Source organism: Pleurodeles waltl, chromosome 5 (assembly GCF_031143425.1).
Source record: "Pleurodeles waltl isolate 20211129_DDA chromosome 5, aPleWal1.hap1.20221129, whole genome shotgun sequence".
Classification (NCBI taxonomy): Eukaryota; Metazoa; Chordata; class Amphibia; order Caudata; family Salamandridae; genus Pleurodeles; species Pleurodeles waltl.
The window spans coordinates 969,155,925-969,173,872 of NC_090444.1; the positions used below are offsets into that span (position 1 = coordinate 969,155,925).

Here is a 17,948-nt window from a genome sequence, read left to right on the forward strand (position 1 = left end):
GTGCACGTGTTAGGTGAGGGGTCCCTTTGGGAGGCACAACATGTGCTGCATCCCTTACAGACCTTCCCTGATCACAGGGCCCTTGGTACCACTGGTACCTTTTACAAGGGACTTATCTGTGTGCCAGGGGTGTGCCAATAGTGGAAACAATGGTACATTTTAGGTGAAAGAACAATGGTGCTGGGGCCTGGTTAACAGGGTCCCAGCACACTTCTCAGTCAAGTCAGCATCAGTATCAGGCAAAAAGTGGGGGGTAACTGCAACAGGGAGCCATTTTCTTACAGGGGAGAAAAGAAAGCTGCTTCTCTAAGTGAGACTCCCGAGTCCACCAAGCTAGAGAGAGTATCATGGGCTTCGTTATCCTGATGATATCGTCAAAAGACCCCCTGGATTGTGCCCATTGAAGATCTAACTGCTTCAGGAGGGGTCTTATTCTTAGACGACAGAAAGGTACCAGAGGAATGCAGGAGGACATTGTAAGGAAATGCCTCCTTGGCATGGTTACCCCCTGACTTTTTGCCTTTGCTGATGCTAAGTTTTGATTTGAAAGTGTGCTGAGGCCTGCTAACCAGGCCCCAGCACCAGTGTTCTTTCCCTAACCTGTACTTTTGTTTACACAATTGGCACACCGTGGCATCCAGGTAAGTCCCTTGTAACTGGTACCCCTGGTACCAAGGGCCCTGATGCCAGGGAAGGTCTCTAAGGGCTACAGCATATCTTATGCCACCCTGGGGACCCCTCACTCAGCACAGACACACTGCTTGCCAGCTTGTGTGTGCTGGTGAGGACAAAACGAGTAAGTCGACATGGCACTCCCCTCAGGGTGCCATGCCAACCTCACACTGCCTATGCAGTATAGATAAGTCACCCCTCTAGCAGGCCTTACAGCCCTAAGGCAGGGTGCACTATACCATAGGTGAGGGCACCAGTGCATGAGCACTGTGCCCCTACAGTGTCTAAGCAAAACCTTAGACATTGTAAGTGCAGGGTAGCCATAAGAGTATATGGTCTGGGAGTCTGTCATACACGAACTCCACAGCACCATAATGGCTACACTGAAAACTGGGAAGTTTGGTATCAAACTTCTCAGCACAATAAATGCACACTGATGCCAGTGTACATTTTATTGTAACATACACCCCAGAGGGCACCTTAGAGGTGCCCCCTGAAACCTTAACCAACTACCCGTGTAGGCTGACTGGTTTTAGCAGCCTGCCACACTCGAGACATGTTGCTGGCCACATGGGGAGAGTGCCTTTGTCACTCTGTGGCTAGTAACAAAGCCTGCACTGGGTGGAGATGCTTATCTCCTCCCCCTTGCAGGAACTGTAACACCTGGCGGTGAGCCTCAAAGGCTCACCCCCTTTGTTACAGCACCCCAGATCCCGACGCCTGGAAAAGACTCTGCACCCGCAGCCCCCAGGACCTGAAAGATCCGAACTCCAGTGCAGGAGTGACCCCCAGGAGGCCCTCTCCCTTGCCCAGGTGGTGGCTACCCAGAGGAGCCCCCCCCTTGCCTGCATCGCTGAAGAGACCCCTTGGTCTCCCATTGATTTCCATTGGAAACCCGACGTGTGTTTGCACACTGCACCCGGCCGCCCCCGTGCTGCTGAGGGTGTACTTTCTGTGCTAACTTGTGTCCCCCCCCGGTGCCCTGCAAAACCCCCCTGGTCTGCCCTCCGAAGACGCAGGTACTTACCTGCTGGCAGACTAGAACCGGGGCACCCCCTTCTCCATTGAAGCCTATGCGTTTTGGGCACCACTTTGAACTCTGCACCTGACCGGCCCTGAGCTGCTGGTGTGGTAACTTTGGGGTTGCTCTGAACCCAAACAGTGGGCTACCTTGGACCCAAACTTGAACCCCGTAGGTGGTTTACTTACCTGCAAAAACTAACTAACTCTCACTCCCCCTAGGAACTGTGAAAATTGCACTAAGTGTCTAGTTTTAAAATAGCTATAAGTGATTTATGTGAAGACTCTATATGCTATTTTGATTATTCAAAGTTCCTAAAGTACTTACCTGCAATACATTTCATTTGAAGTATTACATGTAAAATTTGAACCTGTGGTTCTTAAAATAAACTAAGAAAATATATTTTTCCATACAAAAACCTACTGGCCTGGAATTGTCTCCGAGTGTGTGTTCCTCATTTATTGCCTGTGTGTGTACAACAAATGCTTAACACTACTCCTTTGATAAGCCTACTGCTCGACCACACTACCACAAAATAGAGCATTAGAATTATCTCTTTTTGCCACTATCTTACCTCTAAGGGGAACCCTTGGACTCTGTGCATACTATTCCTTACTTTGAAATAGTGCATACAGAGCCAACTTCCTACAGACATCATCCCTAACAGGGACTTGAAGAGGCGAACTGAAACGTACTTTCTTTTTTGTAAACTCTTCGCGTGAGAGATGAACTTTCTCCGTCTGTCCTCTGCAGGGGCTGCCTTGTTGGTGGAAGTGTCCAGTACTGCCCCTAGAAAAGTTCTTCTCCTTAAGGGCTGGCATGATGATTTTTCGCAATTGACAGTTAGGCCCAGGCTCGTGAACAGCTCGATACAAGCTCTCGTGGACTTCTGCACCTGAGATCTGGATTTGACCCGCCAATCGTCCAGATACAGGAAGACTTGATGGTTCTGTCTCCTGAGGAAAGCTGCCACTGGAGCCAAGCACTTGATGAAGATCCTGGGAGACGACTTCAGGCCGAAGGGCAAGACTTTGAACTGGAAATGGTCTCCAGCTATTGCAAATCTGAGATATCTTCTGTGGGAGGGATGACTAGGGATGGAAAATGTCACTTACCCAGTGTACATCTGTTCGTGGCATTAGTCGCTGCAGATTCACATGCTGTGCACATCCCGCCATCTGGTGTTGGGCTCGGAGTGTTACAAGTTGTTTTTCTTCGAAGAAGTCTTTTCGAGTCACGAGACCGAGGGACTCCTCCCATTTCGACTCCATTGCGCATGGGCGTCGACTCCATCTTAGATTGTTTTCCCCGCAGAGGGTAAGGAAGGAGTTGTGTATGCTAGTAATAGTGCCCATGCAATGGAGTGAATGCGTCTGTACATAATGAAGTTTAAAGTAATATATTTACAAATGTACAAATGTACAAATGTTTAAGATCTACTTCTGAACGGCTACCGGCTCCCGGGGCGGCGGGTGGACGCATGTAAATCTGCAGCGACTAATGCCACGAACAGATGTACACTGGGTAAGTGACATTTTCCGTTCGATGGCATGTGTAGCTGCAGATACACATGCTGTGCATAGACTAGTAAGCAGTTATCTCCCCAAAAGCGGTGGTTCAGCCTGTAGGAGTTGAAGTAGTTTGAAATAATGTTCTTAGTACAGCTTGACCTACTGTTGCCTGTTGTGCAGTTAACACATCTACACAGTAGTGCTTGGTAAATTTATGAGGCGTAGACGATGTTGCTGCCTTACATATTTCGTTCATTGGAATATTTCCTAGAAAGGCCATGGTAGCACCTTTCTTTCTGGTTGAGTGTGCCTTTGGTGTAATAGGCAGTTCTCTTTTAGCTTTAAAGATAGCAGGTTTGAATGCACTTAACTATCCATCTAGCAATGCCTTGTTTTGAAATTGGATTTCCTGTATGAGGTTTTTGAAAGGCGATAAATAGTTGTTTTGTCTTTCGAATTAGTTTTGTTCTGACAATGTAGTACATTAGTGCTCTTTTGATGTCTAATGTATGTAGTGCTCTTTCAGCTACAGAATCTGGCTGTGGGAAGAACACTGGTAAATCTACCGTTTGATTCAAGTGGAACGGTGAGATTACTTTCGGTAAAAATTTAGGATGGGTCCGTAGAACAACTTTATTTTTGTGTATTTGAATAAATGGTTCTTGTAATGGTAAATGCTTGAATTTCACTCACTCTTCTTAGAGATGTGATGGCAATTAAAAATGCAACTTTCCACGTTAAGTATTGCATTTCACAAGAGTGCATGGGCTCAAAAGGTAGACCCATGAGTCGTGTTAAGACAATGTTGAGGTTCCATGAAGGAACTGGTGGTGTTCTTGGTGGTATAATTCTCTTTAGGCCTTCCATAAACGCTTTTATGACTGGTATCCTAAATAATGAAGTTGAGTGCGTAATTTGCAGGTAAGCTGAAATTGCCGTAAGATGTATTTTAATGGAAGAGAAAGCTAGGTTAGATTTCTGCAAATGTAGTAAGCATCCTACTATCTCTTTTGCAGATGCGTGTAAAGGTTGAATTTGATTATTATGGCAGTAATAAACCAATCTTTTGCACTTATTTGCATAACAGTGTCTAGTGGTAGGTTTTCTAGCCTGTTTTATGACCTCCATACATTCCTGTGTGAGGTCTAAGTGCCCGAATTCTAGGATTTCAGGAGCCAAATTGCTAGATTCAGCGATGCTGGATTTGGATGTCTGATCTGTTGTTTGTGTTGTGTTAACAGATCTGGTCTGTTTGGCAGTTTGATATGAGGTACTACTGAAAGGTCTAGTAGTGTTGTGTACCAAGGTTGCCTTGCCCATGTTGGTGCTATTAGTATGAGTTTGAGTTTGTTTTGACTCAACTTGTTTACTAGATATGGAAGAAGTGGGAGAGGGGGAAAAGCGTACGCAAATATCCCTGACCAGTTCATCCATAGTGCATTGCCCTGAGACTGATGTTGTGGGTACCTGGATGCGAAGTTTTGGCATTTTGAGTTTTCTTTTGTTGCAAATAGATCTATTTGTGGCATTCCCCACATTCTGAAGTAAGTGTTCAGTATTTGGGGGTGAATTTCCCATTCGTGGATCTGTTAGTGATCCCGAGAGAGATTGTCTGCTAACTGATTCTGAATCCCTGGAATAAATTGTGCTATTAGGCGAATGTGGTTGTGAATCGCCCAATGCCATATTTTTTGTGTTAGGAGACACAACTGTGTCGAGTGTGTTCCTCCCTGTTTGTTTAGGTAATACATTGTTGTCATGTTGTCTGTTTTGACAAGAGTGTATTTGTGGGTTATTATGGGTTGAAATGCTTTCAGAGCTAGAAACACCGCTAACAGTTCTAAGTGGTTTATATGAAACTGTTTTTGCTGAATGTCCCATTGTCCTTGGATGCTGTGCTGATTGAGGTGTGCTGCCCACCCTGTCATGGATGCATCTGTCGTTATTACGTATTGTGGCACTGGGTCTTGAAAAGGCCGCCCTTGGTTTAAATTTATACTGTTCCACCATTGAAGCGAGATGTATGTTTGGCGGTCTATCAACACCAGATCTCGAAGCTGATCCTGTGCCTGTGACCACTGTGATGCTAGGCACTGTTGTAAGGGCTGCATGTTCAACCTTGCGTTTGGGACAATGGCTATGCATTAGGACATCATGCCTCGGAGTTTCATTACTAATTTGACCTGTATCATTTGGTTTGGATACATGGCTTGTATTACATTGTGGAATGTTTGGACTCTTTGTGGACTTGGAGTGGCAATTCCTTTTACTGTGTTGATTGTTGCTCCTAGGTATTGCTGTGTTTGACACGGCAGAAGGTGTGACTTTGAGTAATTGATTGAGAAACCTAGTTTGTGAAGGGGTTCTATGACATAATTTGTGTGTTGTGAACACTGTATTTGCGTGTTGGTTTTGATTAACCAATCGTCTAGGTACGGGAACACATGTATTTGCTGCCTTCGGATATGTGCAGCTACTACTGCTAGACATTTTGTAAAAACTCTTGGCGCAGTTGTTATTCCGAATGGCAACACTTTGAATTGGTAATGTATCCCTTGGAATACAAACCTTAGGTACTTTCTGTGTGAAGGATGTATTGGTATATGGAAATATGCATCCTTTAGATCCAGTGTTGTCATGTAGTCTTGTTGTTTGAGCAGTGGGATTACTTCTTGTAATGTAACCATGTGAAAGTGGTCTGATTTGATGTATGTATTTAATATTCTGAGATCTAGTATAGGTCTTCGAGTTTTGTCTTTTTTGGGTATCAGAAAGTACAGTGAGTAAACTCCTGTGTTTAGTTCTTGTTTTGGTACTAATTCTATTGCCTCTTTTTGGAGCAATGCTTGAACTTCTGATCCTAGAAGATTTATATGTTGTTTCGACATACTGTGTGTTTTCGGTGGGACTGTTGGAGGGAATTCGCGAAATTCTATGCAATAACCATGCTGGATAATTGCTAGTACCCAAGTATCTGTTCTTATCTCCTCCCAATGTTTGTAAAATTGGCTTAATCTTCCCCCCACAGGTGTTATGTGATGGGGATGTGTGACTTGTGAGTCACTGCTTATTTTGAGGACTTTTGGGGCTTTGGAATTTTCCTCTACTTCTTTGGAATTGTCCCCCTCTATATTGCCCACGAAAACTTCCCCGCTGATATTGGCTTTGGTAAGTGGGCCTTGTTTGTGATGTTGTGGTTTCTGTAGGTTGTCCTCAAAACCCTCCCCTAAAAGGTGTTTTGCTAAATGTGCCTCTGCTCTGCGGGGAGTAGAGTGCGCCCATGGCTTTTGCCGTATCAGTGTCTTCCTTGAGTTTCTCAATAGCAGTGTCGACTTCCGGCCCAAACAACTGCTGTTCATGAAATGGCATATTTAGCACGGCTTGTTGAATTTCCGGCTTGAAACCTGACGTGCGGAGCCATGCGTGCCTTCTTATTGTTATTGCAGTATTTACTGTCCTTGCAGCCGTATCTGCTGCATCCATTGAAGACCGTATCTGATTATTAGAGATACTTTGTCCTTCTTCCACCACTTGTTGTGCTCTTTTTTGGAACTCCTTGGGTAAGTGTTCTATCAAATGTTGCATCTCATCCCAGTGAGCTCTATCATATCTTGCCAAAAGTGCTTGTGAATTGGCAATGCGCCATTGGTTTGTTGCTTGTGCTGCAACCCTTTTGCCCACAGCATCAAATTTGCGACTCTCTTTGTCTGGAGGTGGTGCGTCCCCGAGGTATGAGAGTTTGCTCTCTTACGAGCTGCCCCAACAACTACTGAGTCTGGAGTTAATTGCGTTGTAATATAAACAGGATCTGTTGGCGGTGGCTTGTACTTTTTCTCCACCCTTGGAGTTAAGGCTCGGCATTTAACAGGATCCTGAAAGATTTGTTTTGAATGTTTTAGCATTCCTGGGAGCATAGGTAGTCTTTGGTATTGGCTATGAGTGGAGGTTAGCGTGTTAAACAAAAAGTCATCCTCAATTGGTTCGGAATGCAAGGTGACGTTATGGAAAGCAGCTGCCCTTGCGATCACCTGTGTGTAAGATGTACTGTCCTCAGGAGGGGACGGCCTGGCAGGGTACGAGTCTGGGCTGTTGTCCGATACTGGAGCATTGTAAAGGTCCCATGCATCGGGATCATCTTGACTCATGGCAGTATGAGTCGGGGAGTGCATCAGTGGAGGAGTTGCTACTGGTGATGTGTGCACTGATGGTGGTGGAGAAGGTAGTGGAGTTGTTTTCTTTGCCACCTTTGCCTGTGGCTCCTTGTCCTTTTCTTGAAAGGCAAGTTTTCTTTTTATTTCAATTGGAGGAAGAGTGGTTATCTTCCCTGTGTCTTGATGAATGTGGAGCCTCCTTTGAGTATAGTCTGGCTCTACAGCTTGAAGTTCCTCTCCAAATCTATGTTTTTGCATTTGGGAGGCCAATCCTTGTTCCTCTGTATAGGAACCTGTTTTCGGCTCCGAGGCTGGATGTTTCGGAACCGAAACTTTTTTTCGGACGTCTTTTTAGGCTCCGAAGAAACCTTTGTAATTTTCGGTGTGGTGGTGTCTCGGTGCCGAATTTGTTCGGTGCCGCAATTTCTCTGAGCCGATGTCTCGGGTCCGAGATTGCTGTGTGGCGGTATCTCGACCGGAGTCGGATAACTTCGACACCAGCGTGCCCTTTTTCGGTGCCTTGGCTCGGTCACCGCTTTTTTGGGTTAAGCCATGGCCTGTTGGCGGTGGCGTCCCCTGGGCTTTTGTTGACTTCTCGTGAGTCTTATGTTTCGACGTCTTACTCATGGTTTTCGGCGTTTCTTCGGCCTCAAGCTCTTCCGAGTCCGATTCGTGGATAGAGAAAGCTTCTTCTTCCTCCTCGAAACGCTCTTGTTCTGTCGGCGTCGACGCCATCTGCAGTCTTCTGGCTCTTCGGTCTCTTAACGTCTTTCTGGACCGAAACGCTCGACAGGCCTCACAAGTATCTTCCTTGTGCTCTGGGGACAAGCACAAGTTACAGACCAGATGCTGAACCGTATACGGATACTTGTTATGGCATTTTGGACAGAAGCAGAATGGGGTCCGTTCCATCAGCCTTGAATTCACACGTGGCCGGGCCGACCAGGCCCCGACGGGGGAATCGAAAAAACCCCGAAGGGCCACCGGAGCTCTTCTAAATTCGGTGTCGATCTGTTGTAACTAACCCAATACCGAACGCAAACAATACCGACGTTTTTTCTGAGATTCTAACTAACTTTCCGACCCGAAACACGGAGCGAAAAGGAACACGTCTGAACCCGATGGCGGAAAAAAAACAATCTAAGATGGAGTCGACGCCCATGCGCAATGGAGTAGAAATGGGAGGAGTCCCTCGGTCTCGTGACTCGAAAAGACTTCTTCGAAGAAAAACAACTTGTAACACTCCGAGCCCAACACCAGATGGCGGGATGTGCACAGCATGTGTATCTGCAGCTACACATGCCATCGAACATGGAAGTACGCATCCTGCAAATCGAGGGTGGCCATGAAATCCCCCGAATTTAGAAGGGACATAATGTCTGATAAAAGGTGATCATACGGAATTATTGTTTTTTTAGATAAGTGTTGAGATCCCTGAGATCTAAAACTGGATGCCAACTCTTTTGCTTCTTTTGGACTAAGAAGAATCAGGAGTAGTAACCCTTTCCTCTCTCCCGATGTGGAACCTTTTCTATAGCTCCCTTGAGAAGCATGGACTCGACCTCCTGCCTGAGCAGATGCAAGTGCTTCACCTTTCGAAGAAGGGGAGGCTTCATAGGAGGGTAGTGCAAGAACTCCAGGGTATGGCCAAACTAAGATTTAGGACCCATTGGTCTGATGTTATCTTCTGCCAATTGTGGAAGTAGAGGGAAATCCTTGCCCCTAGTTTTGAACGTAAGTGAAGGTTTGTAGCCGGAGACGATAGTAATTGTCTACAGCCTGTATCTTTTCGTTGACTTCCAGCCTTTCCTCTCTGGGAAGCTTTCGAATAAGTCGCCTGTTAAGGCATCCTCTGTTGGAATTGAGGACGAAAGGAATGGGATGCCGCAAAGACAGAAGGATGTCTACACTGCTGAAAACCTGGTCTATATGATGAGGAGCCACGGCCTCAAGCTCCTCGGAAAGGATGCCTTTTAAACTGCAGGGTACCCAGGGACCTGGCAGTGTCAGTCTTGATTGACTGAAGCGCATCATCAATATGCTTTCCGAAAAGGGCTTCACCATCGAAAGGGAGGTCAAGGATCTTGTTTTGGACCTCAGGTCTAAATGAAGTTGCTCGGAGCCAACCTTGCCTTCCGAGAAAAGCAGAACCTGCCATCCAACGGAAAGCTGTGGTGGAGAGGCCCATAGCGCAGTCTATGATTTCTGCAGAAGACCTCTCCCCTTTTTGCAAGACTTTCTTGGCTTCTGATTTGGAGTCTTCAGCCAGTTGACCCAAATAGGGCGCAATGTCAGCCCATATCTGTCTATCGTATCTGCCTAAGATAGCCAGAGAGTTAGACGCTCGTATAATTAGCGAAGCCATTAATGAAAAGTGTTTTCCTATATTGTCTAATCTCCTGCCCTCTGTCAGGTGGGGCAGAGATTGGTGCTGAAGGGTTCCTTGATCTGCGTTGAGCAGCCTGTGCAATAACTGAGTCAGGTCTAGGATGGCCCGTGAGGCAGGCCAGAGAGTCTTCAGGCGCCTTATATTTTTTTTTAAATCAAGGCGAGGTAGAACTGGGGTGACCGTGGCTGGGTTCTTCATAACTTTAATACCCTCATTCCAGATATAATCCACAATCGGCATAGATTTAACGCTCCTTTGAAAAGGCTCCTTAAAATCATACAAAAAGCAGTCCATCTGCTTTGTGGGCATGGGCAACTCAAATCTTTTAGCAACTCTTTCAAGCAGGTTGTGGAAACCACAGATGTCACCTGGAGGGGAATCTACAGGAACTGGAGAGGGAGAGGACGGAGTGGGAATTTGATAGTCATCCCATTCTGTTATTGCGTCCTGTAATTCTCCCTCCTCTCTGTCATCATCATAATCCTTAGAAGAGGAGAAATCCTGCGCAATAATGGAAATCTGTGTCTGTGGCGGTACCTGGGATGGTTGGATTCCTCGATGGACAGGAGTAGAAGGTATAGAGGGCGCAACAGGTTGCTGAACTTCCCAGCTAGCTGGTGGAAACCGCTTTCTGTAGTTGTCCAACATAAACTGCAGTTCAGCTATGAGTGATCCTGGTAAGGAAACCATCTGCTCCTGATAAGGATACTGGTGCGGTTAGTAAGAGTGCGGATCATGCTGAGTGTCCTCCTCTAGATCCTGGCATTTGACGTGTAGTTCCGATGGGCTATGAGCAACCCCGAAAGGTCCTCACCGTCTGAGTCCTCTTGTTCCAGCAGATGCGTAGGTACCAAGGCTGAAACTCTACTTGGAGATGTTACCGACGATGAAAGGAAAGAAGACTTCTTGTGTGCCTTAACCCTAGTCAACGGCATCGCCGACGGGGACGTAGCTGGTACACTCTGGAGGAAGTTGTAGAGTCCTCACTGTCAGAGCAAGACACTGGATTAGATCTGGACTTCAACTTCTGGAGCCATATTAGTAGCCTACCCTCCAAGTCTTTGAGGGTTTTGTTAGAAAAGGTCCTGCAAACCTTGCCGTCTTTAGCTACATGGTCAGGGTAGAGGCAGTAAATACAGTCTCTGTGTGTTGTCCTCAGAGCAAAGCCTCTTCTTCCCACAGGTCTTACAGGCTCAAAATAGAGTTCTCTTTAGTAAGGTAAGAAGAAGACACCTTACTTGCTGTAGGAAATCCTTATCCTGAAGAAAAACAGCAAAAATTAACTTCTCTGAAGGGTTGACTGAGCAGAGCTCAATGGAGACTCCCTAGCACGATGTGCGATAGAAAACCTGAGTGAAGGGAGCTCCTCTCAGGAGGGTTCTAGAGGGAGGGGAAGCCTGATTGGCTGGGCCTTGTTTCAGACCTTCTCCTCATAATGACTAGGATAGGCTACTAAAGTGAAGGCCTTAAGCCTTTTTTCTTTGCAGTAGCCTGTATGTATGACTGTTTGATGTACCGGGGCTCCCATCTTGACGGGGAAGGATTCAAGCATGTGAATCTATGAAAGTTCCAATACTGGAGTAAAAGTTGTTTCCCTGTAATCTTAGGGCTATATGTACCAACACATTTTCCCATAGACATAGAATCGGTAAAACCCTTTGATACATCAGGCCCTTAGTTCTTCTTCAGTGGAATCTCCTCCAATTTCAAAAGTACTGAACTATCCCATGTATGAGTGGCATCCCGAAGCACCACAAGCATTTACCACTTTGTAGTTAAAATTAGGTCAGTTACCATAGGAAAAAGGATTTTTGTTTAGTGAATAACGCTGGTGCCATCTGATGAATCTGCACAAAAACCTCCAAAAACATTCATCCAAAGTTTCTTAATGAAAGTTTTCAGCTTATCCATCAAGCAGGGCCAAAAATAAAGGAGAGGGAGCTCTAAATGTTAATTCACATAGCAAATTTTGGTTTCTCATACAGACAAAAATGGCTGAACTTAATTACACCAACTTTGCCAACAAGTTAGAACTTTACTCAGAAACAGTATTTTTTGTGATCTGGTGTAAGCCCTATTAACAGGTTGAAAAACTAGCATATAAAGAGGGGCTCACGTTTCGCATGAAGGGATTAAAAAGTTAGGTATACTGGGACCGTTAATGTCCAGATATGCTCAGATTGGCCACTTTAAGTGGGGACTAGTCAATCTGTATTCACTGGTCACAATGTGAACAATATGGTGCAGCAGGCACCTCAGGATTCATGGACATGATACTCACTGAAATGTATTGTAGCGAATGCCAAGTTTTCAGGATCTCATAAAAGGCGGACATATAAATAAGGTGATAACAGATCTGAAAACATAAATTGTTCTGCTAGTGTACCGATTTTAGGAATTCTGTAGAGCTCAGAGGTCATTTTACCTGGTGAAAAATGCTGACCCTCAACTGGGACATGGATGAACCATATTTGAAAGAGAACAATTTTCTCTCATGACGTTTACATTGAGGTTATGAAAGGTGCTCCAAAAGCTAAGTAGGGAGCAAATCTTCTATAAGGCCTCGCCACCAGCCTCAGCCATGCAATAACAAAAGTTTGATATTTGGAGTAAACTATGTACTTCCAACAGCAGCAGCCTGTCAATTGATTCCCCAGTATTCTACTGCAGCTTTTCAACCTGTTCTAATGTGTAACTAGGAGCATCAACATTCTGCATTTGACACGTGAGGCCCATCTGAACACTGCCTTGATGGAATTAAAGCAGTATGAAATAATGTATTCCTTACAGAGGAGACTGCAGTAAAGGAACAAAATAAGGGGTTTCTTTTGGTCATAGAAATCCTGGCTAGTACTCTAGAAAGCTAGAGCAAGGAAATTTCCAGTGATTCTGAAGGTATCTTCCTCATCCATTTCAGTAAAACATTCTGACATGCAGAGTGAAATATGTACTTCAAACACCAGGAACAGTCTGTCAGTTAACTTCGTTATCATCAACTGCATTGTCTGAGTTCTAACTAACTAGAGTGCAAAAAATCTGTATTCAAGACAGAAGCGAGGCCTTTCTGAATGCCATTTAGTTGGAACAGAAGCTGCTGAATTTATAGCCTATCCTGAGGAGCAGGATGAAGTAAATGAGCATTAAGATGTTAATAACGGTATGAAACCATCAAGTTAAAAATGTGAGTGGGCTATCTGTTTTTAGTAACTTAAGGCATACTGTATTTAAGAGGCTAAAATAGAGATGTCTGTAAAAGCACAGCATTCCCCTTCCACATTTACTCAGCCTACCCATTTTCTCACTTGCTTAATGCCTCACTGATTTTAGGATAGTAACATTTTGGTTGACAGAGATATCTATACATATCTATAGAGATATAGGTATATATTTCACTGAATAAATACTAAAACATGCAAAATGTAAAGTGACAGGTGCTAAGACCTTAAAAAAAAAAAATTAAAAAAAAACACATGAAAGAAACAATGCTTAAAGTGACAGATAAGGGGGTTGAGATGAGCAAGCCAACATCAGGAAAAAAGCCCACTGAAATACTTCAATTTACTGAAGTAATATAACTTGCTTTCTCATCACTGATGACAAGATCTCAGTCACAGCCATGATCGAGACATGCATCCAATCCACATCAGGACTTGGAGTCAGTACCTAGTCTCTAACAGGAACCTTCACCCAACCCTTGGCAAGCTTCAAACCTCTAATGCACAGAATTTCAGCCATATGTTTGACACAAGGCTTGACCACGGTCAGACTGCATCCACCCCTCCACAAGCAGCCAACCTGCATCACTCACTGTGGACATATACAGAAAAGGTTGTCTGCAAGGTCTGGTGTCAGACTAGATCCTGGACCCAACATACAATAAGGATTGTTGTGTGTCCAGATCCTACGCCCAACCCTCTGGATGTGGCAAACCCCTGCTGTATGTGGCCCTTGGCCATGCACACCGGAATTGGCCGCACGGCTCCACCTGTGGTTATGCCCTCCACCATCAGCTGCATGACCATCTAACACCATACCTGCTTACCCTTCAGCCCTTTACAGCAAAGGTTGACCAAAGGGTTCATTGTTCAAAGCGTTTTGCAGCCAGCTCACACCAAGTGATCTACCTCCAATGCATCCATCCTTTGTGTGAATACAAGTTAAAAGACAACGAAATCCATCAAAGGTGCTTCACTTCTTAAAGATCTAATTTCGTTTTACTTTTTGAAAGCTTACAAACAAGCTTATAAGAGGGTCCAAACATTGATTTAGGTTGCTGTTTCACTCCTTGTTCACAAATCCAATAGCCCAATCAAAATGCCCAAGCCACTGAAATAAAGGGAAATGTTTATTACTTGTAATCATAGTTTTGCATCTCAGGTTTACTCACTGAAGTCATGAACGACCAACAGTGGAGGGACCCTGCATCACCATATTAATAAATATACATATATCTTTAAAAAAAAAACAACAACAAAAAAAACCTTAGAAGTTCATTGAAAAAAAACAAAGCTTATAGAGACATTATAGTTGGGTGCAAATGCCAGTTAAAACGTACTGTTTTAAACGAACCACCTCTCCTCCCCTCACCATCAGGCCAAGGAGGGCAGGGTATCCCTACCCTGAGCCCATTTATTTTTTTGCCTTTTTTCCAGGGCTGAATCCTAAGATGGCTGCCATAAAGTGGTGACAGCAAATCAGATAGGTGTTTGCCACCTCAGTGATGAGCAGTCTTCCGCCACCTTCACAGGTCTGTGACAAGCTAGCGTTAATTGCATGTTATCTGCAGAAAACTGCAACAATATAATTATGTTTAGCCATACTGCAGTATTTAGTGTAGAAAATATGCTCTACAACTAAACAAAAAAACGAAAAATCCTGCAGAGAATAAAGGGAAAGATGTCTGACAAGTCAAAAGTCTGAGTCTCTCTCTATATCTCTCTCATTGACAGCCATGGTAAAGGGAAGGTTTTTCATGAATTCAGGGAGAATACCTAATATACAGAACTAGGATTGTAACCAACATTTTCTTCTGCATCGCAGAATTGTCACTGAAAGTCATGAATAGAGTACCAACCACATCTCCACTTTGTGGTCGACAACCTAAGATATATATAAAAACATACATTAAAAAAAAAAAGTATACAAAAAGCTATAGAAAATCTTCACGAAATCAAATAAAATACATTTTATAAAGTTGCATAACCCCAAAAAGTTTCTTTGATAGAATCTTCAAGATAATCTCTAGTGTATATATATTAGAAGATTCATGTTGTTGTGTTGCGTATTTCTGAAAGTGGAACATTCTTGACCCAAGCAGTACAGCCGCTTTACCTCTAGTGCAGAGGTCTTCAATCTGTGGGGTGCTACTCCCCAGGGTGGCGTGGAGTCATGGGAAGGGGGTTGCGCATTCCCCAGCCTTACTGTCTGCAAAAAAAGGATTTATGAAAACTGTTCTACTAATTTTTGTAGACCTCACCTTTAGGTCATGCACACATGCAATGTTCTACAGTGCTGTGCTAGCTGCTGCCACAGCTGCTCGCCGGCCTAGTAACTGCCTCGGCATATGACTGCACCCCTGCACCTATGCCAGCCTTTACTCCCAGGCAGCAGCAGAAAAAGAAAGCAGCGTGTCGCAGGTGCATACATTAAACCCTATGGTGCATCATTGCACAGCACAGGATGTTATACCACTGGGTCGGGAAGCGCTAACACATGGTTCTCAGTGCTCAGGCTGTCAAGCCTCCCCCACACGACTGAAGCCAACAGAGGCAAAGTAACATAACTAGGAGTCACCCACAAAACTTTGGTTTGCTTAACAGAGGCTAATATTATTTCTCTAACGGAAAAATGATTTGCTGTGGGAATTGGGGACATTTATGGTTGTCGATTAGGAGTACCAGGTTCTACAGGTTTTTGTCAGGAGGGGGGTCCTAGCACCTAAAAAAAATAGGCGGAGGGACTAGACATCAAAATGTTGGAAGACCTCTGCTTTAGTGGAATATTCTTTTGGCCTAACGGTTACAGGTTTATTTACTAGCTGGTAGCAGCATGTAATGCGTGATACAATCCAAAAGGCTATGGTTTGCTCAGATGAAACTAACTCACGTGGAATAGGACTCTAATTAACAAATAGATGCTTAGTCTTCCAGGCAGATTTCATTTTTTCTAAATAAAATTTTAGAACTCTTTCCAAACCTAAGAGTAAAGTGATCTTTCCACTGGTGAAGTAGCATAGAGGAAACAAATACTGTGAAAGAAATGGACAGAAACTAGCCAGAATAATGGTCTTGGAAAAGCACCTGCTTGTAGAGCCTCCATGATGAGTGAGACTTGTCCATGGGACCAATCTGAATGTTTAATTTTATACCCCTCTGATGAGGGTATCTTGAAATTTTAAAACATCATCCATACGGTAAAGTCAAGAGAAGATGTCAGAGTGTGATGAGTTTATCGTACAAGATGGATTTACAGACGTAGGTGTTTTCATTTTAATTGTCAGGAGATCATGGTGGAGCTGGTTATTATGGGTAGAGTTAACAGTACGATTAGATAATGTGGAGATAAAGGTGTTTGAGGATCCTTCGATAGAGTAAGAGGTAATAAAATTCAAAGATTCAGGAGGAACTGGTAAAGGGTTTACTACTGGAATGATCACTTTTGGTCTCTTTGGTGCAACGGGTTTATCTACATCTTCTGAACATACAGAGTGAACCGACACTGGTCGTCTTTTTCTGGCCCTTTCTGTGATTATTTTCAAAGTGATGCTGAGGAAATAAATCAGTTCATGGATAAAAGGCTAGAAATATAATGTAGGCACTTACCTAGATTTTTTGTATAGTGTTTTACTCGGGAAATACTTGTCCAAGTCTTATATTTCACTGAACATCTAACTGCATGTCCCTAGCCTATCTTTGAAAAAGTTAACAGGCCCGAGGAGCAGTACGTTACATAGCTGTGGAAAACACCCACAGCCAGTCCTACTTTTTAGTCGAAAGCATCCACACTTATAATGCATCAAATACCAGTAGCCGGTGTGGAGCAGACTTTAAAAAGAAAAAAAAAAAATTACAGCCAGACAGGAAGCATAGCCAATAAAATTCTGGATTTGAAGTGGACGCCAGTTAATTCAAAAAGGTAATGAATCTGCAACTAGAAGTCTCTATCAGTTAAGTCAGCATTATCATCCCAAAAAACTGCTAAAGGTCCATCACATTCCTTTGGCACTTGTAAAAGTCACAGATGGCTAGGTAAGACTTAGATATGACAGATTTACTGCTACAAAGGTAAACAGAGCTATTTCAGATTGAGTCTCATTTCTGCCCAGCAACTATGAAAGATTATTAGGACTGGAATAAAGTCAAGCCTATAGGCTCTTCTAGTATCCGACTGATACCATACTAGCACTAGTGCATTACTGAATGGAAATGCAGAGCGCCGTGATTTGGACAACCTAAAAAACGTTTAGAGCTTTTGTATAATTTACCTGTACATGCTCTGTAAAACACATTTTTGTCTTATCACAAACGAAAAAATATTTAACAATGTCAAATTCCCCTGACAACTTCGTCCAAACGGTGCAATCACTCATCATCTACTAGCATTATTTTTTTTTATTTTTTTTAAAGAGTTACGTTTAAATATTACATTTCATTGAAATGTCATTTTATAAATGATGAAACATTACCCCAGACTCTACCTGCTTTTACGGCGTGACCTGGATCGGTATCTTGATCTCGATCTGAAGAATAAATTTTTTTAACTTTAGGTATGCTGGAAATGAATATACAGAACATACATGCTTTTTAAGGAATACAATAGACAGGCATCATCAGTGCCAATGTCCCTTGATATGTTTGACCTCTTCAAAAAATCTATTTTAAGCCCACAACACTGCATTCCTGAACCGGCCGTTTTGCTCCCAAATCTGTATGTAGAGGCTCATAATTTCCAACATGCACAGTGCTGGTGGCTGAAGAGCTAGGACCAAATGGACATTAAAACAGTTACCACTTCACTATGGCTAAATGTATGTATTTTTGACTTAAGTGGAAGAGAAATACTTGCTTTAGATTTGTCATTCAGTCCCGGGAGACTTCAACTTGTTTATTCAATGGGGTGGCACTTCATTGTTCATTAGAGAATAAAATTAAGAAGACACACTGAAGTCCTCAGCACTAGCTCTGTTGTGCTAAAATCATCAACAA

General features: G+C 43.7%; 1 protein-coding gene across 4 annotated transcripts in view; it reads right to left on the bottom strand.

The window, feature by feature from the left end:
* SRSF7 (serine and arginine rich splicing factor 7) overlaps nt 1-17,948 on the bottom strand; it is a 193,639-nt gene that overhangs the window by 70,252 nt on the left and 105,439 nt on the right. For 2 of the 4 annotated variants that reach the window (XM_069235099.1, XM_069235098.1), the window contains exon 6: nt 17,441-17,482. The exons of 1 other annotated variant lie outside the window; for it this stretch is intronic. In XM_069235099.1, coding sequence (XP_069091200.1) covers nt 17,441-17,482 — 42 coding nt within the window. Of the gene's footprint in view, nt 1-17,428; nt 17,483-17,948 lie in introns of all 4 variants that reach the window. One more of the 4 variants, XM_069235101.1, reaches the window with a different exon arrangement.